Below are 21077 nucleotides of genomic sequence, written 5' to 3'. Positions count from 1 at the left end.
TAAAATGCTATCAACTAGCATTGCATGCTACAGAGAAATTGTTCATGACAGGGTCAACTGATGCAGCAAACTTCACTGTTGTCTTATTTTAAGAAAATAACTACGGCACCCTGGCCTTCAGCAACCACCACCCTGGTCAGTCAGCAGCCATCAGCATGGAGGCAGGACCCTCCATGAGCAAAAAGATTACAACTTGCTGAAGACTCAGATGACGGTTAGCATTTTTTTTAGCAATAAACTATTTTTTAGCTAAGGAATGTACTTTTTTAGACATCATGATATTACACACTTAATACACTACAGTATAGTGTAAACATTAACTTTCATATGCACTGGGAAACCAAAAATTCATGTGACTAGCTTTCTTGTGATGCTCACTTTCTTGCAGTCAATTTATTATCAGGAGGCTATAACAATTGTAAATATATATGCACCCAACACTGGAGGACCTAAATATATTAAGAAAATACTAATTGATCAAAGGGAGAAATAGACAACACAGTAAGAGTAGGGGTCTTCGATACTCCCACCTTCAACAATGACAGATCATCCAGACAGAAAATCAATATGGAAACACTGGACTTAAACTACACTTTAGATAGTAATGAACCTAATAGACATACACAGAACGTTCCATCCAACGGCAGCAGACTACACATTCTTCCCAAGCACGCAAAAACATTCCCCAGGATAGATCATATGTTAGGTCATAAAACAAGTCTTAACAAATTTAAGAAGACTGAAATCATATCAGGGATATTTTCCAACCATAATGATATGAAACTAGTAATAAATAACAGGAGGAAAACTAGAAAATTCACAAATATGTGGAAATGCAACAACACATTTCTAAAAAGCTCATGGGTCAAAGAAGAAACCAAAAGGAAAATTTTTAAAATCTCGGAACAAATGAAAGTGAAACACAACATACCAAAACCTATGGGATTCAGCAAAAGCAGTTCTAAGAGGGAAGTTCATAGCAATAAATACCTACTTAAGAAGAAAGAAGGACCTCAAATCAACAACGCAACTTTATACCTCAAGGAAATAGGGGGAAAAATAAACCCAAAGTTAGTAGAAGGAAGAAAATAACAAAGATCAGAGCAGAAATAAATGAAATAAAGACAAGAAAATCAACAGAAAATATCAATAAAAGTCAGAGCTGTTTTTTTGAAAAGATAAAACTGACAAACCTTTAGCTAGACAAAAGAAAAAAGAAAGAAAACTCAAATAAAACCAGAAATGAAAGAGGAGACTTTAATACTTTTGCATACCACAGAAATACAAAGGATCATAAGAGACTATGATCAACAATTACATACCAGCAAAACCCTAAAGACTCCACCAAAAAACTGTTAGAACTAATAAAGAAATTCAGTAAAGTTGCAGAATAAAAAGTCAATATACAAAAATCAGTTGTCTTTCTACACACAACAAACTATTGGAAAGAAAAATTAAGAAAACAATCCCATTTATAATGGCATCAAAACAATAAAATACTTAGGAATAAATTTAACCAAGGTAGGTAAAAGGACTATAATTGAAAACTATAAGAGACTGATGGAAGAAATTAAGAGAGACAAATAATTGTATAAATATCACATGTTAATGGACTGGAAGAATTAATATTCTTAAAATGTCCAACTACCCAAAGCCATCTATACATTCAATGCAAAATTCCATTGGCATTTCTCACAGAAATAGAAAAAAAAATCCTAAAATTCATATGGAACCACAGAAGACCCCAGTCATAGCAATCTTGAGAAAGAACAAAGCTGGAAGCATCTTACTTCCTGATTTCAAACTATATTATAAAGTAATCAGAATGGTATGATACTAGCATAAAAACAGACACATAGACCAATGGAAGAGAACTGAGAACCCAGAAATAAACCTAATTTATGCATATGCTTATAAAATATGTTCAATTAATATTTGACATGGGAGCCAAGAATACTCAGTGGGGAAAAGAGAGTCTCTTCAACAAATGGTGCTGGGAACACTGGATAACCACACGTAGAGAAAAGAAATTGGACCCCTATTTTACACCACTCACAAAAATTAACTCAAAATGGATTAAAGACTTAAATATAAAAGCTGATACCATAAAATTCCTGGATGAAAATATAGGTAAGAAATTCCTGGATGAAAATATAGGTAAGAAACTCCATGGTCTGTGAAAATAGTGTAGCTTGATTTCGGCAAGAGCGGCGACATGGGGAGGAGGAGTGTGGGGTGAGTGAGAACATAACTGATGCATCTATTGATCTGTAAGAAGATCTCGAACAGGGTGCCAACTCCGTGCTATGCAGAGCATTTAGCCGAGACCTGGATAAGGACAGAAAACTCATCTGAAAATGACGCAAAGCTGGAGGAATAGCCGGGATGACACTGGGGCCCAAGAGGCCTGCACCGAACAGGAATACAATTAAGTTCTTCACTGGGGATCTTTCACTGGCCAGACAGTGATTACATGGGATACATGTGGGGTTTTAGTCGTCTGCAGGCCTGGTGTGAGCCGAAGAAGGGATGCAGCCACTGCAAGAAAGCAGCTTCCATCACGTGGGGCTGAGTCATCTCAGGGACCTGATGGTGTGCCTGGGGGCGCCACCGGGAAGCCCTGTGCTGAGCGCCCGGCTTACTCTCTCCTTTAACCCTACAGCCATGCGCCAAGTGAACAGATGGGGGATGAAGCTCAGAGAACAGATCACGTGTAACTCCAAAACCAGAGAGGTGAGCTTTCTGATTTGTCAGATTTCTGGCCTTTTTCAGCCCCGCACTTTCGGAATTCTTAAAGTTGCAATTCATTGCTGATTTAGGTCTTTAAAAAAATAGAGTTAAAGCACCTCATCTCAGAAGACATGGACTAAATATCAAAGGTAGAGCCCCCCATTGATGGTATCAGAGATGAAGACGGAAAATCAGTTTTGAAGGGAGTCGGTCTCCGGCCGCTGCCTTTCATGTTCTTGTTCTCTCCTGGGGTATAGAGGCTAGTGTGTTAAATTTTTAGAGGTTCTGGTAAACAGAACCTTAAATTCTCATTAGCAAAATATCTTCTAGTGATGGTATTTCAGATTTGTTAAACTCATTTTTGATAATATATTCCATACTTGTAGGGGGCCTTAAAGTAACTTTTCTGTTTTTCACTCTTGTCCAAGGGGCGGTGGGTTAGAGGCTCCACCATGGAGCTGGCATTGTACTGGGGTGTCTGTTGGAGGGGCTGCAGCTAACAGCTCCTCCGCAGCAGGGAGGTGGGCTTGGCCCACCTTCCAGAGGAGCTGAGACCCTCAGGATGAGGTGGGGCTGGCCAGGGGGAGGGGGAGAGCAGGGGAGGTCCAAACCACCGCCAGCAGGTGGGCAGCCTGGACTCGGGGAGGGGGCATGAGGGGCGGGGCACAGGCAGAAGAAGGCTGAGCGTAAACAGACCCCTCGGGGGCAGGTGAGCCGGCCACTGCCACACGTTCAGGCCTCATCACTGTCCATCTTCTCCAGGACGATCTGTTCTAGTTCTTCAGCAGTTTCTCACACAATGTGGCCTTGAGAGTGACCTTGAGAGTGAGTGCAGCTCTGCCCACTGGGGAGACAAGGCCTCTGGGCAGCTGGTCTCAGCGGACCTGGGGTGGAGTCCCGGCTGCACTGCTGACCTCCGCGTGACCTCGGCATGGCTTCTCTGTTCTCTCTGCCAGTTGGCAACCACCTCCACTCGGGATGCCACCCGGCAGAGAAGATGCCTTCGCGAGGACCACCGAGGTGCAGTGATACTGTGGAGTGTCCGGCCCTGGAAGGCGCCTTTATTTGGTCTATGTTTTGTGTCGCCAGAAGAGCTTGGTCTCCTCTAAAGTAAACCACGAAACGCAAGATTAAACAGCCCCTGCCAGCCAGTGTCGTCCGGCAGTGCTCTGTTTAAAGTCCCAGGCCTGAGGTCTGCCAAAACCTCTCAGGAAAGCCATACATGGTACGATTCTCTCCCATCCTCATTCAAGCGATGTTTTAATGGACAATAAACAGCGAGCTTTATAAATAAGCAGAAAGGAGGAGTTGGAGATGTTGGGAGGGACGTGAAGACTGGGAGTCTACACTCTGCAAGCAGAACTACACCCCAAATCTAATTTTAGCCATTTGTCCCACAGCAAGAGTTGGAAATGATCTTCAGAAGGAGAGTGAAGGGAGCTGGGGGAAGGGAGAAATTAAGGACCTCTGACGCAGCTGTGGATGTCATGGGGTTTCTTCCTGAGCTTTCATTTTTTCCTTCATAACCTTGCCTTGTGGTTAGATCTGACCCTCGCCAGCCGGTCTTTAGTGTGTACACGCTGCTTCTCTGTGGCTAGGAGTTGAAAGTGACCTTCAGGATGATGCAAAAGCCTCCTTCCATCCCATGCTACAAAAGTAGACATCTACCATCTTCCCTGCATACTGTGAGGGAGGGAAGATTTTTAAAATACAGTCGGCCCTCCACACCCACGGACGCGAAGCTGCCGATACAGAGGGCCGAGTGTCCCACATCATTTTACATAAAGGACTTGAGCACCTGCGAACTTCGGTGTGTGCAGGGGGTCATGGAACTCCGATGAAAATAAATAAAAACTCCCGCCACATATAAGTAGGCTCAGAACTTCTGCTCCAATGCTCTCAACATCGTCACCCCCTGTTGAATTGTGTTGTTTCATTTATCAAGACAGCATCTGTGTTAATGACACTTACACCCATTGCTCCCAGCTTTGTTTCTAACCCAGCGTCTCCTCCACATCCTTCAGACCTTCAGAGTTCTGGTTTTCTCCCCTTGTCTCCCTTTACCTTTTTCGGACGTTTCAGCAAGTTGACCACACGCTGCTACTCACACTCCGACATGTCTGAGTCCCTCTGAAGTGGGATTCGCGAGCCGGGGTGTGAGCGATGAGGGTCGTGTTTCACCACCGTCCACACGTCGAGCATGCGGGCTCTTCTCTCTGTGCGGTCCTCTCGCCCATCACCCCACGACAGGCTCCATCTGCTCACTGCGCATGAGCCGCTGGTGATCAAACACTGTGGCAGGAAAACGTCTGACAAATCTGTTCAGCAAGTCCACCACCCTACAGCTGAGTTTACAACACTGGAGATTCAAGTTAACTTTAGCGTGAATCTGAATTCACTCTGTAAAAGCCAACACAGACCACGGAAATGGGAGAGCTCCTCGGACCGGAGTGCCTGTGGGCTGGGGGGGCTGACCAGGCTCTGCACCCGGGACGGCGCGATTTCACACCGAGAGGTTTACGCCATCGAGGATTCTACTGGACCATCTGCATCAGGTCAGAATAAGGCAATTTGGCAAAACCCTGTCCAGCTCTATGTTCCAAGTACTTGAATATACACTGGAGATGTGATTAAAGCTTTTTTCCCCTCATATTTTCTAGCTATGTTCTTATCTGAAGCAGACAACTGGGTCAGAGTAGAGGGACCCAGACGTTATTACAATGTCACAGATCAAGTGTCAGCATTGCCACCCTGAACACGCCCCACCTCGTCTGGTCTCAGAAGCTAAGCAGGGTCGGGCATGGTTAGTACTTACATGGGAGATTGCCTGGGAATAGCCCGTGCTGTAGGCTTTAAAAAAAGTTGCAGCATTACCAAAATGCCAAATAAGGACGTCTCTTCTATAGTTAGACAAGAAGTACTTCAAGAGAGGATAACGATATAAGCATTAGTATATTATAGATATGTTATATAAATGTATATTATGTATGGCAATAGATATATTACTATTGACAGCCCATAAGGTCTAAAAATGATCACTATCGTTGTACCACTAGATCAAAACTAACTGAGAAACTCTTTGCTAGAATGTGGTTCTTTCTTCATGTTACTGTGGGGACTTGGATACACGGACAACCATGCGGCTCCTGGACAAAGGGCAGCTGTGTGGTCCGACATGGTGAAGCCTCTCCCCCACGTCCCAAAGGCAGATAAATCAGAAGTTGAGCCGCACGCACGTGGCATCAGTTATCTGGCCTTTCTGAAACAGAATTCCCTTCCCACATACACTCCCCGTTCCTGCTGTCTTGTGTCCAAGGAAAAGGGCATCAGCTATACATCACCACAGACAGGCTCTCACCATAGAACCAGGGGCCTGTGTGTACCACTCAGGGAAGGCCTCTTGCATAAGAATCATTTGAAAAGAAGTACATACATACAGAGAAGGGTCAGACACATTGTATCTCTACAGACAAAATCCTTAAAAAGAAACATAGCAGGATTAGCAGGATTTGTTTAAGAATAAAGTAGTCTGTTGAGCTTTGGAGTTTATTTCTGTTTAGAAAAAACAGATAAAATTGACAAGATGCAAAGGTCTCACATAATACATTATCACTGATGACTATTCTCTTTACACCCTAACAGGAGCCCTGGCTTAGCCAGTGATGGGAAAAACACAGACAGCAGGAATGCATTTGGGACCCACCATGGACACGCGGAAATACACCACAGTGTGAAAGGGGGACTCGATGACAAGTGATGTTGGGCCAGCCTGTTCCGAGAGCAAGCTGAGACATCAGAGGGACCAACACAGCCATTCTGAGGGGAACGCCTGGGTGTATTCTTTGCCTGCCCTGTGCATGGGGTGCCTTCCCCACACTGGCAGCACCCCCTCCTCTACTAAATCACAGCAGCAACAGAAAACGGTAACACTACTTTGGTGGGTTCATTTTGTTTTGTTTTTGTTTTTGCAGGGCTATTCAGGTTCCCAGTTTCTTATTTCCATCTTCCTTTTTAGGATTCAGTTCCAAATCCTTAAAGTAGTAGGTGCCTAGCATCTTTCATGAACTTTTCAGGATCCAGTTCTGCCCAGTGATAATGCACTAAAAAGAACAAAGATAAGACACATTACTCAGAAGAGTCCCAAAATTTGCCTTCAATTCACATTAAAATACATGACCAAGCATAACAAAATAGCTGGAGATATCCTTTCAGTTCTTACAACGACAAGAGAATGACAGTGTTTCACTTTACTGTGAAAAATCTGCCGTTTTGTCACGTATAAATCCAAATACCTTCTCACCAAAGAGATGCCAATTTATTAGAATTTCACCCTTAGAGCTCAAAAAGCCACCAACCAAATATCTGGGAATTAAACAACACACTTCTAAATGGACTTTGCATCAAAAAGAAGTCACATGGCAAATTAGAAAATATTTTAAGGTGAGTGAAAATTGAAATACAACAATCAAAATTTGTGACATTCGCCTATAGCAGTGCTTAGAGGAAAATTCATAGCTTTAAGTGCGTACATTAGAAAATAAGAAAGCTTTTAAGTCAATAATCTGAGTTTCCACCTTAAGGAATTAAAAGAATAAAAGCAAAGTAAACCCAAAACAAGCAGGAGGAGGGGAATAACAAGAGCAGGAAGGAATGAAGTTTCAAACAGAAAAACAAAAGAGAAAATAAATGAAAAGGTCAATAAAATTGATACACTTCTTGTCAGACTTACCAAGAAAAAAGAGAAAAAACAAGTTAGGAATATCAGGAATCAAAGAGACAATGTCAATACAGATTTTACACACATTAGAAGAATAAAAAGGGTATATCACAACTTTATGCCCGCAAATTAGACATGGATAAGATGGACAAATCCCTTGAAAAAATACAAAAGTCTCATTTCCACATCTTTTTAACAATAAGGGAGGCAGAGGGGTGGGGAGCCTAAAGAAAGCATAGGGACAGTGTACAAACTAAATGCTTGTTCTTGGAATATCTTTAATACTGCTCAAAGGAGGGCAGGTTCTTCGGTATAAAATGTCCAAACGTCCTGCGTTTCCTTTTGCAATTCTGAACCCACAACAAAAGCCAGCTGGTTGTGCCAAGATTTGTGTGGCAGGCGTTTGTCATCCAAGTTTAACTAAATCCCAAACTTCACACAGCAGTTTCTATTCCCTCAGACCTAAACTCTAACTGGATGAACTCCAGTAAACTCAAAAGATTACAGTCATTTGCACGCGGTGATGCCACATCTGTGAACATGCTTCCAGATGTACTCAACACAGGTCACGTTCTCAAGAAAGGGTCACGTTATGAGCAGACGCCTCCATGGAATGACCAGCCTTCCATTCTTGAGCCCAGCTTGACACTGAGGCTCACAAGCCCACACAGGAAAGGCTGGTTGGAACTGCAGCTTGTCCATGTTCTTCAGGTCTATCTGGACCCACACAAGGGATCAAAATTTCCCCCAGGCCTACCCTCATGCTCTGAACCCTGGCTGCCAAAGTACAACACTACTTCCTAGGAGATATCTAAAAAACCACAAGGGGAATACACAACCTAATTCCTGGAGACCTTAATACTCCCGTTTTAAAGTCAAGAAAAGCAACCCACTTGCTCCTATATTTTAATCAAGATGTTAACCCAAACTTAAGAACCTGGGGCCTTTTAATACCTCTTTCCTCACCTGCAATACTAGTAACCGCAATCCTGAAATGAGTTCCCACATTCCACCTTTGGGGAACTCTATCTTCTTGGCACAGATTAAAACCTTTGCTTTTGAACTTAAAATGAGCTTTGGGATCCTGCTTGAATACATTATTCTTTTACATTTGCACCAGTTAAATACTCTACATGCTTTAATGAACTGCGGTAGTAAACTTATGCTTCAAATGTTTGCCATGCAGATGGAGATGGTAAGGTTTACTACAAAAGAATGAACGATCGAGAAGATGTCCACGATAGTATGTTCTATGACAAAAGCAAGTACCTTTATGCAGACAGTATGTCTCTAACTTTGTAAAATTAGAGAGACATAGAATCACCTGCTTAGAGAAAATGTTATAAATGCATTAAGAAGTGTCTAATAGCCTGGCACCACCATTTCATGGCCTTATGAAAGAAGCTGCTGGGGTGGTTCTCTTTCACTGCATTCAACTGTTGGAGGCAGCAGGGAATAGACCAGGATCAGGAGCAAGGGATCCCTCAACAGCTTGTTTAAACACGGAGTCTCTCAAAGATGCTGACTCCCAGCTGATCTGTTTCTGGCTTCAGGCCATTCGAGCAACCAGAAGACGTGAGTGCTAGTCAGGATACGCACACACCACAGACTGGCTCTCCAAACCACAGTCAAAAGAACCCAACCCAAGTTTTATTTATTTATTTACTTCCAGTCATAGCTGGGAATCTAATATGAGCTCGTTTACACAAAAAAGGCAGGCTGTTCCATGGAAAAACATGAGTTGCTGGGAATTCGATGTTATCAATGAAGGACTCACACAGCCCTTGTAGCAAGTTAGGAGCCCCAGTGAAGCCTCCACTGAACTGTCAGAGCAGACACTCCCCTGGCACGTGAGTGCTGCATGTGGGTCCTAACTTGGCGGTGAGAACATGGGGACAGTGATGCCATTTTTAACTGCAAAAGGAAAGCTTGGTGTGAACTAATAAAGCAAGCAGGAAAAAACAAAAAACCAACTGATGTCGCCTGATTGTCGAAGGAACAAACTCTGACAGCAGTTAGTTTTTGTTTTTTGGATTAAATTCTACCCCATGTAGAATTTGTAACGTATATTTGTATATATTTAACCATGTCCGTCTTACCGAACTTACAGTGGTTCAGATGACAGTCTCAAACTTTACTTTGATCCCTCTAGGCTGGTGCTGCCCAAGCAAACTTTCTGCAGTGACTGACTGTCCTGTACCAGCTCTGTGCCACACAGCAGCCACCAGCCATATGTGGCTACTGGGCACTTGAAATGTGGCTACTGTGACTAAAGAAATTAAACTTTATTTAATTTTAATTAATTTACATTTAAATATCCACATACAGGTAGTGCCTACTTTATTAGCACACTCTAGGTTATCAACAAGCTTAGCTCTGCACTTGAGCAATAAACAGAATCAATTATTATGGCCAGATTCTTGCCAGTTTATTTCTCATAAATAAGGCAACTGAGGAGCAAGCCTGGGCATGAAGTAAATCCAACCTCCGTGCCAGTAGAGTGACATAATATGCCTGCTCCGTACCAGCGAGCAGGCAAACAACATCCTGTATAACAAAGGCCAGAACAACACTTTCGGTTTGGGAACAGTAATCTCCTCCCAGTAAGACGAGGGAAAACAGGGCAAAAAATAACGTTGGAAGAAATACTGCTTAAAATTCCCCAAATGTATTGAAAGACATACATTTATAGATTCCAGAAGCTCAGAAAACCCAAAGCAATCATCAGAATGAGACTTAGATGTTTAACACAGACGCTGGAATTATCAGACAAGGAAGAATAACTATGATTAATATGTTAAGGGCTCTACTGGGAAAAGTAGACAACGTACAAGAACAGATGGGTTATGTAAGTGGAGACATGGAAGCTCCAGAAAGAATCAAAAGGAAATGCAGAGTGCTTTCGACAGGCTCATCAGCCAAGGGAGGAATCATGGGCCTGAAGACAGGTCCCTACAAACTTCCCAAACCGAACTGCAAAGAGGAAGGAACGGAAAAAGGAACAGACCATCCAAGAACTGTGGGGCAGTTGCAAAAGGGGTAACATACACACACCAGAAGGAGAAGGCAGAGAGAACAGAGAAGTAACAAAGGCCAAGAACAGCCCAAACTTAATGACAGGAGACACTGAATCACAGATCCATGAAGCAGAGAACACCAACCAGCAACCACACCTAGGCAAATCCTGTGCAAATTGCAAAAAAGCAAAGAGAAAATCTTGAAAGAAGCTGAAGGCGGAGTGGGAGGAGGGGGCACATGGCTGCGGATTACAGAGGACATCTCAGAAGAAACTATGCCACCAAGGGGAGAGTGGAATAAAATATTTAAGGTGTTCAACCAAAGAAACCACCAAACCAGAATTCTATACCAGCAAAACTATCCCTCAAAAGTGAAGGAGAAACAAAGACTCTCTTTGATCTGCAAGAAATGCTCAAAGTTCTTCAGGCAGAAGGAACACAATACAGCTCTGAAACTTGGACTGACATAACGAAAGGGACAGCATCAGAGATGAAATTAAGGTAAAATAAGATCTGTTCTTTTTCTTATTCTTAGTTCATCTAAAAAACTACTTATGAAATGATAACAGTAACAATGCATTGGGTTGTGGAACACATGAAAGTGGCGTGAGTGACACAGGTCACGAGGAACATAAGGGAGGGACTGGGAGATGCTGCCATGAGGCACCTGCACAGGTGAGGAGGCCAGGCTGTTTGCAGGTGGGCTCAGATTTGTTAAAAGTGTATACCACAAACTCTGTTATATCCTATAAATGACATAATTGTGAATAACTCATTAACCTCACAATGGAAGGTATCATTTTTCTTTGATTGATATGTCACATAAGATAGATTATTGTTTTCCACTAATTGCATATGCTATCCAGGCATTATTGGGCATCCTAGAATTCTGTAAAAATTTCCCATTATCCTCACATTATTCTTCAAATATTCCAGATCTTAGTAAATATAAACATCATGGATTTTAAAAAGCTTAGGCCCAGGCTTCCCTGGTGGCGCAGTGGTTGAGAGTCTGCCTGCCGATGCAGGGGACACGGGTTCGTGCCCTGGTCCAGGAGGATCACACATGCCGCGAAGCGGCTGGGCCCGTGAGCCATGGCCGCTGAGCCTGCGCGTCCGGAGCCTGTGCTCCGCAACGGGAGAGGCCACAACAGTGAGAGGCCTGCATACAGCAAAAAAAAAAAAAAAAAAAAGCATAGGCCCATATAACAGTGAATTTGGATTAAATAATATTTTGTCAATGTGTTCTTTGAAAATCTTATTGTATGTTCCTTCAATATCATGAAGTAACACCGTAAGTGTTTTGGGGATTTTAGTATTAGCTTATGCCTATGAAAGAAGAAAACAAAATGTATACTGCAAACTCTAGGGCAGCCACTGAGAAAAGGTTGTTAAAAACACTACCTCAGAGGCATAGTGTATTTTTATACCATGAAATGCACAGGGACTTGAAAAGTGGTATGAATGTTGACACAGGGAAGCAAAGTGAAGCTCTGGGAATAAAAGATCCCACCTTCTACAGGGAAAAAAACAGTGAAAAGTGATGGAACAGCCTTTTACAGAGCGCGCGCGCACGCGTGCACACACGCGCGCGCACACACACACACACACACACCTGCTCTAGCTCATCAGGAAGAAACGTGCTTGGCCAGGACAAGTCTCACTATACAGACAAAGGTCAAGTTGGAAAAGCAAACAGACGGCAGCTTCCCAAACTTTTTCCTTGCTTGGTTTCGAGGGCTGACATCTGAGGACAGAAACACGGGGTGCTGGCTCGAAATGCGCCCCTCTCGTGCACACACTCATGACGGCAGTTAAGTCAATACTCAAACGAGTGGATACTGCAGCCTGTGATCACAGGCAGAAACCACACTCTTTTCATGAGAAGTAGCCCTCGTTCCTTTAGCTGTGGGACACAAAGGGGGGAAAACTGAGCTGCAGCCTCAGAGGAAACCATGAATCCTCCCAGCAAGAGGAGGAGCCCGAAGGAATGAGACAGAGGACAAAAGAGAAGTTAATTTTAGCAGTTTCACGTCCATTTGGTAAAATAAGAAATGTCTGCAATGTGACAGAGAGATGGCGGCACCCTGGGGAGGTCCTCCGAACCAAGTAGGTTTGAGCTCATTTTCAAAGGAACATACACCCAAGATCATGCAGGTTCTCATTCCATTTTCTCTCGCCTCTTTTTTCTCCCTCATGCCTCGGAAACTCAAAGCTGCTCCCCTTCGGGCCTGTGAGGCTCCCCAGGGCTCTTTCCATTTTTAAAGAAAAGTAAATGAAACCTGCAGCAAATGAAAGCTGCAGCTCCCCTCACTGGGGGCGGGGGGGCTGCTGTTTTTCAGTGGAACAGGGCCAATGCCAAGGTTACCTTCTGTCACCATGTAACTGAGCTCTTACAGACATCTGAACACTGAGTGGTGGTTTTGGGGGTCGACTGGGATGACAAAGTCCAGCAGAAGGGGCAACAAATGTCCACGAGCAGCAAATCCCCCAATATATCCATGGAGTACCAGCTGTCGCTTAGCCTAACCCCTTTAAGGTCTGCAAATCCGGGAGCGTGGCTAAAACCCGGGTGCTCTGCTGGGCATGGTGGCTCGTACCCGCCTGCATCTCCCCACTTCGCTGAAGGGATGAGCTTCACTCACTAAGTTCACAGAAGAAAAACCAAAGAAGCAGAAATTACATAACTTACTCACTGTCACACAGAAATTGGTAGGATGCAAATAAGCACCTGACGAGGTTCTGAATCACTGCTGGACCCACTTTATTAATTAGCACAATTAGAAAACTAACCCAAAGAGCAGCCCTGTGCACTGTCTTTATGTGGCACGTTTCACCCCCAGATTTCGGATTTCTGGATGGACCGTAAATCAGAAGCACTGCCGGTATTTCTGACAACAAAACTGACCATGTCAGTGATGAGCAAATCCTCAGCATCTTGGAGGGGAAGTTTTATGTAACATAAATGCCACATAAAAGGTTACCGTGTGGGGCTTCCCTGGTGGCGCAGTGGTTGGGAGTCTGCCTGCCGGTGCAGGGGACGTGGGTTCGTGCCCCCGTTTGGGGGGATCCCACATGCCGCAGAGCGGCTGCGCAGCGTGGGCCATGGCCGCTGAGCCTGCGCTCTGCGGCGGGGGAGGCTGTAGTGGTGGGAGGCGCGCGTACCGCAAAAAAAAAAAAAAAAAAAAGGTTACTGTGTGTTCATGAATATTTAACATTATTTATACACCAAATTCCACATTCAGAAGACTCTCCCTAACTTATAACAACTGTTTCAGTTCACAAATAAAAACCAACGGCTTGAGGCCGCAGCGTCAAGATCCAGAACGAGGTGGGGAGACAAATGAGGCCGAGTGTGAAAGGCTCCCCTGTGACTCCGGCTTCTTGCTCACCTGAGTGAGCGTGAGCCCAGACCCGCGAGCACGGTTTTCACCTCCCCGGAGTTACACTTGGACAGAACATGGTGACTGGGGAAAGTCAACAGGGCCTTACAGGACTGACAATGCCACATGGCCCCCCATAAAACTACGATTCAGCAACCCCTCCTTTCCAAGATCTCCACCCCACCCGTCTGCTCTACTAACGTCTGCCGGCCGGTCCGCCGTGGGCTCGGCAAATCTTCCCAGCACCGGCAGCGGACATCCTGGGGACACTCCGCAGGAGACTCCTGGTCCCCAGTCCCTTCAGAAGGCACAAGCCATCTCACAAGTGTTCCCTCTCGCCATGTGGCATCTCCAGGGCGAACCCAAGGCTGACTTGATTTGATCGACAGTCCACAACCTGAAGGCTCCAGACTGCACGCCCGGCCTGGCTCCTTTGGTTTCTGCAACTGGCCTGTCACTGGCCTGTCGCCTCCAGCCTGCTCCCCACGGCTGCTGGGGTCACCTTTCGAAACTCGGGATCTGACTGTGTCACTTGTGCACTTGACAGCTTTCAAAAGGTTCGCCATGATCCCAGGACAAAACCCACATTTCTCCAAAACCAGACCCTGTATGGCCCGGGCCCCTCCTCCACCCCTGCCTTCAGACAAGCTCCCCAAAAGAGCCCCATGTCCCTTCCCTGGAGCCACGGCCGCGTCCCTGTCCACCTGGCCCGCGGTCCTGGCACCGGTGCACTGCCTGGTGCTCTGGCGGGACTGTCTCCTCGCTGCTCCCTGCTCCTGTGAACGCCGCCATGTGATGTGTTCACGGGGAATGAACTTGAGCCGAGGGCCATCGGGCAGCTGGGACAAGCTCCAGAGGCCTGTGACTTCCAGGCAGGGAGGTGGACCCAAGCTACAGGGAACCGTGAGGCACTCCCTTCTCGGGAAAGTGAACAGGCAGCGCTGCGCGGGGGACGTGAAGGCCGCAGGCTGTGAGGGGAGGCCTCCCGCAGCTGCTGAGAGGAGAGCGCAGAGGCAGGAGCTCCCATCTGCCACACTCTAGAAGCGCCAGGAGCTGCAGTCGTTGCCTGACGCGGGCGCGTCTCAACTCTTCTCTCTGCCCTGGAGGCAGCAGATCTCAGGAAGCCACAAGGAACCGCCATAAAACAAGCTCTGCCTCCAAAGCCACCCCGTCCTCTACCCCGACTGGTGACCCCGACGAGAGGCGCCGATGCAGCTCCAGGGGGAGCCCTACCTGCGCCCCGGCCCCCTACGGCTCCCGCTCCGAGGACACGTCCCCCTCGGCCCCGCTGCTGGCGCTGCGGTCTTCCTTGCGAGGAGCGCTTCTTTCCTTGCTCGATTCAGAAGGCCCTTTGGCTCTGGTTTTTTCTTTCCTCTGCTGTTGCTTTTCAAGCTTCGACAGCTGGTTATGAAAAAGAAAGAGAATTATTTTACAAATGTAAACTCGTGCCTGTATGTCCAAAGCACCAATTACTTCACAGGCAGCAACCACTAAAAACGCTTTCTGTCTGATAACATGGGGCATCACAGTGGCTCCGACATGCCAGATCCCACACCAAGTGTCTGTCTGTCAGACACCAGCATCCTTAATACAGACACATCAGACGTATGACGTCCGTCAGATTTCCCCACCACTCTGCCTGTCTTGGGGTTTTGGGGAGGGGCCACTAACAGCCTTCTTTGACAGGCTGAGCAGAGACTGTAAATGAAAAGGCTTTTAGTCTGTTATTTTTTTCTTTGATGTCTCTATAGCTTTTTTCTCACCACTTTGTCTTCCCACTCACTGTTTTCTCCACCATTTGCTGAAGGTGAGAGAAGGCTGTGATAAAGTACATCAGACACATGAGACATCATCTGGGCCCTCGGTTTGTCCTGAGACTGAAGCCTGACTCGTCCACAGCCCAAACCCTGGGTGCTCCCGGCGGGCTGCATGGTGGCTACACGGGGACACTGCCACAGGGCACACGTCCCACAGGCCACCCGGGGCCACTTCTGCCCTGGGTGTCTCCCCAGCTTGTTCAGAGACCACAGACCGGACAGTGGAAAGACAGATCCGCTGACACTCTGCACAACGGTTCAGCCACCCCAGAAAGACCTGCCAAGAAACTCATCCAAGGAGACGGGCCAAGCCATGGCCACGGGATTTTCTTGGACCATAAAAACCATCTGTGACAAAGCTTGAGACACGGCAACACCCAGGTTCATGGGCCTCCCAGGTCAAGTCTGCAAACATTTTCCCATTCACGTGGAAAGGGGGAAACAGGGAAGGGCCAGATGCTCCCCGCTGGTCTCTGCCCCGGGAAGACGCAAAGGAAAGTTACTGTAACCAACCTGCCAGATCATCGCTTTATTATTCTCAGACTCTGAATTAAATCTTTAGGTAGATCAATAATCAGCAGCTCTCAATTTGGTCCAGAAAACCAAGTTTATTAATGGTGGACTTATGATATTATCTCCCCCACCTCCCAACCCCAGGTGCCTGAACAGCTGTAGTAAACAACCGGCTTGGTTAACAAGCTATTCCATTTTGTGAATGAAGGCTTCACTTCCCCTTTGACCCAGGACTCCCTTCCCAGAAAGCTCACCTGGATAAATTCCCTCTCGTGTTGCAGGAAAAGCTCCTGTGAATGTGCACCGTGGTATTGCTTGTATTTAGCAAGAACCTAGAAACAACCTGAGTCCACTGTAGGAGGACAGGTAACTAGAACGTGGCACAGTCCCACAGAGCGATATCTAGAGCAGATGGACATGTATCAAAACAGATACGTCTCTAGGGCTTCCCTGGTGGTGCAGTGGTTGAGACTCCGCCTGCCGATGCAGGGGACACGGGTTCGTGCCCCGGTCCGGGAGGATCCCACATGCCGCGGAGCGGCTGGGCCCATGAGCCATGGCCGCTGAGCCTGTGCGTCCGGAGCCTGTGCTCCGCAAATGGGAGAGGCCGCAACAGTGAGAGGCCCGCGTACCGCAAAAAATAAAAAAATTAAAAAAAATTAAAAATAAAAAACCAGATATGTCTCTAAACCCACGTTAGACAAACCAATGTAAGCTTCAGAGGCCAGAACAGTAGGATCCCATTTTCACAAAGCACTACGTGCCACTAATGGGCAGATGGAGGATGGACTGGGAGCATACAAGCAAGTCCAGTTAACTTTGGGGAGAAAGAGAAGAGAATGGGATCATAGTGGGATGAATATACATGGGCTCCAACTGTAACTGTCAGCTTTCACTTCTATAACAACAAAACCAGCTCTAGAACAGAGCTGCTGACCGCTGTCAGACGTGGACTGCTTGCTACTGGCCCTCGGACCACTGACAGTAAGACTCGTGCCAGGATGTAAACCAACACACAGCTTCCTTCGTCAACAAAGTCTTGCTGTGAAAAAGTATCACTGCTACTAAACTGTGCACTTAGTGGCAAAGCTGAGCTCCTCTGGCCATGGCCTGGTAAAAAAACAGCTCAGGTACAGGCACGGTGAATAGGATGATCTTGAGCAAAGATGACAACAGGCTAGCACTTTTTTTTTTTTTTGCTCCGTGGCATGTGGGATCTCCCCAGACCGGGGCACGAACCCGTGTCCCCTGCATCGGCAGGCGGACTCTCAACCACTGCGCCACCAGGGAAGCCCCAGCACTTTTTAATTGAGATAAAATTGACAGACATTATATTAGTTTCAGGTGTACAATGTAATGATTCGACACTTGTATACACTGCTAAACCAAAAGGTTAGCGTTTTAAAAATCTGAGTAATGGCTACACAGAGCTCTTTGCTATATATTTCCCTCTGCACTATTATTTTTCCATGAACGATTATTTTTCTCTGTGCCATTCTACCGCAGATGTGGGAGGAATTTCCTTCATCAAGATGCCAGCCTTCCTTTCTTGTTTCCCTTTTGGTGTTAAATGCTCTTTCTTCTAAGAAATGATTAGGATGGTAAATGGGTGCCCTTCTGTCTTGCTCTTTTTCTCGCAAAATGATCTTGGATGCACAACATGAATGTACTTAACCGTACTGAGCTGTACAATTAAAAATGGGTGGGATGGTAAATTTTATGTTATGTGTATTTTACAACTAAAAGAATTTTTTATAGTGATATAATTGACGTATAACATTATATTAGTTACAGGTGTACAACATAACGATTCCATAGCTGTACATACTGCGAAATGACCACCACCGTAAGTCTAGTTAGCGTCTATCACCAAAACAATTTCTTAATGACCTGAGAAAACATGAAGTTGGCAATTCGTGCTGGCCCCCTTCCTTTTTTATATTTCATGTCCCTAGTTCATGAAATCCAAACATCTGGGAATCAGTGTTCGGCAGTGAACTGTGATAATCGCCTTCTGCTGTCAGCCGTTTACATTCACATCAGTGTCTGTATGTGTGTTTGCACGTGTGTGTTATATGTGTACATATCTGTAGGTGGATGGATACATCTACGAATGCACATATATAACCGTGAACATGTTCCAAGTTAGACACTGAGACAGCATGATTTTTATTTCAAGAGGCCCTCTCAGTTTTGTTTCCCCTCTTCAGAGGTAAATATAAAAAAATGTTGACTATCGCCAGTGACACAACCAAACCAAGGCTCCCGCACTGCTGAGATTCCATCTCATGCAAAGGCTTGTTTGTGATCCAACCTGTTACTCGCTTTCTACTCTTTAATGCTGCGGAGAAGCCAGATCCTGGCAGGGTGATGGGGAATAATCCCCAATGGAAGCAGGCTTCCCAGAGGCTGCTCAGGGCCCCACGGCACCGTCTGACTCTGCACTGGCCCAGAGGCGCCATCAACGTTGAGCCGAACTGCAGAAACATCAGCGCGGCCTTACACCCCAGCTCCATCCCTACCGCCCTGGACCAAGCTTGTGAATCACTGAATCACGAGTGACAATTACCGAAGGGACAGGCGCAGCCCGAGTTTCTGTAAACAATGTAATGCTGATTGTCGTTCACTATTTATCTTAAAACAACCCAACCACATATGGCTCCACGCCTCAAAGTAAAAGTTCTCTGAGGGAACATTGTGAACTAACCTAATAAATTTAAGCCTTTTCTCGGAAAACTTGGAATCCAATGCAGCCAAAATGTGGAATTTACATCTTAAGGCAAGAAAGCAATTGGATTTTTTTTTTTTTGAGGAAACAAATGAGAAAGAAAGAAAAAGAAGAAAAGAAATTGGTGCTGCACACGGACTCCTGTAGCATGTCCACGGCTTTCAGGTTAACGAGCACACTTACGTCAAGGAGAATAAAAACCGCACAGGCCAGTGAACACAGGACCTAGACACCAAAATGGAGGACTTTTGTTTCTTTGTTTGTTTGCTTTTTAATCATCTGAGAGTGTCCATATTGCAAAGGAGACAGTGTCCAAACCATACAGGCTCTAGCGCCTTAAAGAGAAACCCAAACCTTCCAAAGGCAACTCCAGGCACAAGACACGGCCAGGGGCCAGGTAACTGTCCCAAGGCCAGCCCATGCCTCTCACGGTGGATCTCTGAAGAGGGGGGCCAGTGAGGGCGGGCTGGAATATCTAGACCCAAACCTCCCTGACTCACGCCTAAATCCACTGAGAAAATAAAGAACTTTCTTTTTAATTAAGATGACCATGCTCTGATTGCCTAATGTACAAATAAACTAGTTGAACAATGCTCTATCACGGGGGCCTGCAAATGTAATAATGCCCTGAGGGACCAGGCAGAAGCAAAATGAGTGAAGTAACTATAAGACTTTAGGGCAGGATGGAGACTGCGGCCACACTGCAGAGGACAAGCCCCACCCACCCACCCACAAGCCCTACCAGGGCATTCACATTTTCTTTTTAAACAAGCATCTGCACAAAGGTATAAAGTAAATGGGGTAGATAGAGCCCTCCATAGGTACCCCGCTTTGCACCTCCGCCCACCTGATCTCGACTGCTCTGAACAACCCCGTAACAGTTGTATTCTCATCAGCGTCCCCTGGAGAAGCCACTGTCGGCAGCTTACGCTATAGTCATCCTCCAGCTCCCTCCTCTCTCCCTGCTGGCATGAGCAGCCTTCTGCTCAGAAGTTGCACTGTCTGAGCCTGCTGTCACATGGTCAGGGGACAGCATTCACAGCCACCAGGACCTGAGGGACCACCAGGGGGCTTCAGAGAAAGGTTTCTCTCCCAAATAAACAGAGGTGCATGGAGACCTGGGGACGGACAAAGACCTCTGGAGTGGTGGCAGCTCTTGGAACGAGATGGGGTGTCCAGGGGTACAGAGACACCTCCGGGGAGGGGTAAAGCCAAGCCAGAGGAATCAGCCATCCTTTTGGGGGGTGGGTCACTAAGCTCCTCCCTGTTTCAGCCACACTCGGCCAGGTTTGGAGCATGTGCAGCTGAAAACAAAGCATCTCATCACACACTCATTGAAGTAAAGGAGAAACGGGCCTTCAAAAGGGTGGGGGGCTTGCTCAGGTGTCATGCACAGGGTGCAAAAGGCAGAGACGGGACCAGGCCTCTAGACGCCAAACTCCACATTCTTTCCAGGGCATCACATGGCCCCTCTTCCTTAATCTATGAACTTCATTTCAGAGATATTTATTGAGCACTGGGCTACACGTCATGCCCTGTCCTAGGTGCCAGGGACACAGAGGAGAACCAAGCAGAGCGCTGGCTTTCCTGGGGCCGACTGCCCATCACATAAATAACTGGCAGCTCCCACTGCCAGGCTCTGTTCTCAGCCCTCGGCATGCACGAGGGCACCATCACCATCCCCACTCTGAAGTGAAGCCGAGGGCGCCGGCGCCCCCAGCATCCTGCCTGAAGCACTTGTCCTCGCTGGTGGAGAACACGCAGGGACCTCAGCCTCCTCTGCCCTAACGCGGATCCTGCTCCGCGGTGGTCCAGCAGCAAGCCGCCGTAGGACCTCAACGTGACTGTGTGTTTCCACCCTGTGGCTGAAGAATCAGAAGGCGCAAACCTAAGCTGAGTGAGCCGGAAACGAGGCTGGAGGAGGAAGCAGGATGGGGAAGCCCCCAAAGACAAGAGGGCCCAGAGGGAGCTCTCCAGGGGCCCTGATCCTGACCCAAGGAAAGGCCCTGCAGTGGGGCCCGTCAGTGGCAGCGGGAGAGGAGGACCAGGGTGACGGAGACCAGTCTGGCCCAGGCCGGCCACTGACACGGGGCAGCCCCGGAAAGCAGTGAGCATCAGAGCATCATAGCAGGGAACACAGGGCGGCCAGCATGTGGAGGGCTCGCGGAGGGT

General features: G+C 46.6%; 1 protein-coding gene across 1 annotated transcript in view; it reads right to left on the bottom strand.

The window, feature by feature from the left end:
• Nucleotides 1–6262: 6262 nt before the first annotated feature.
• The window catches only part of DTD1 (D-aminoacyl-tRNA deacylase 1), a 107809-nt gene continuing 92994 nt past the window's right edge, over nucleotides 6263–21077 (bottom strand). Inside the window, exons 5-6 of the mRNA XM_067707350.1 lie at nucleotides 15081–15248; nucleotides 6263–6830 (exon numbers count right to left, since the gene is read on the bottom strand). Of these exons, the coding sequence (XP_067563451.1) occupies nucleotides 15096–15248 (153 nt within the window). The 3' untranslated portion in view covers nucleotides 6263–6830; nucleotides 15081–15095. The remainder of the gene's footprint in view (nucleotides 6831–15080; nucleotides 15249–21077) is intronic.

Source organism: Pseudorca crassidens, chromosome 15, assembly GCF_039906515.1.
Source record: "Pseudorca crassidens isolate mPseCra1 chromosome 15, mPseCra1.hap1, whole genome shotgun sequence".
In the NCBI taxonomy this organism is placed as follows: Eukaryota; Metazoa; Chordata; class Mammalia; order Artiodactyla; family Delphinidae; genus Pseudorca; species Pseudorca crassidens.
Note: the sequence above shows the minus strand (reverse complement) of the source record. Positions and strands in the feature narration are given on the sequence as shown.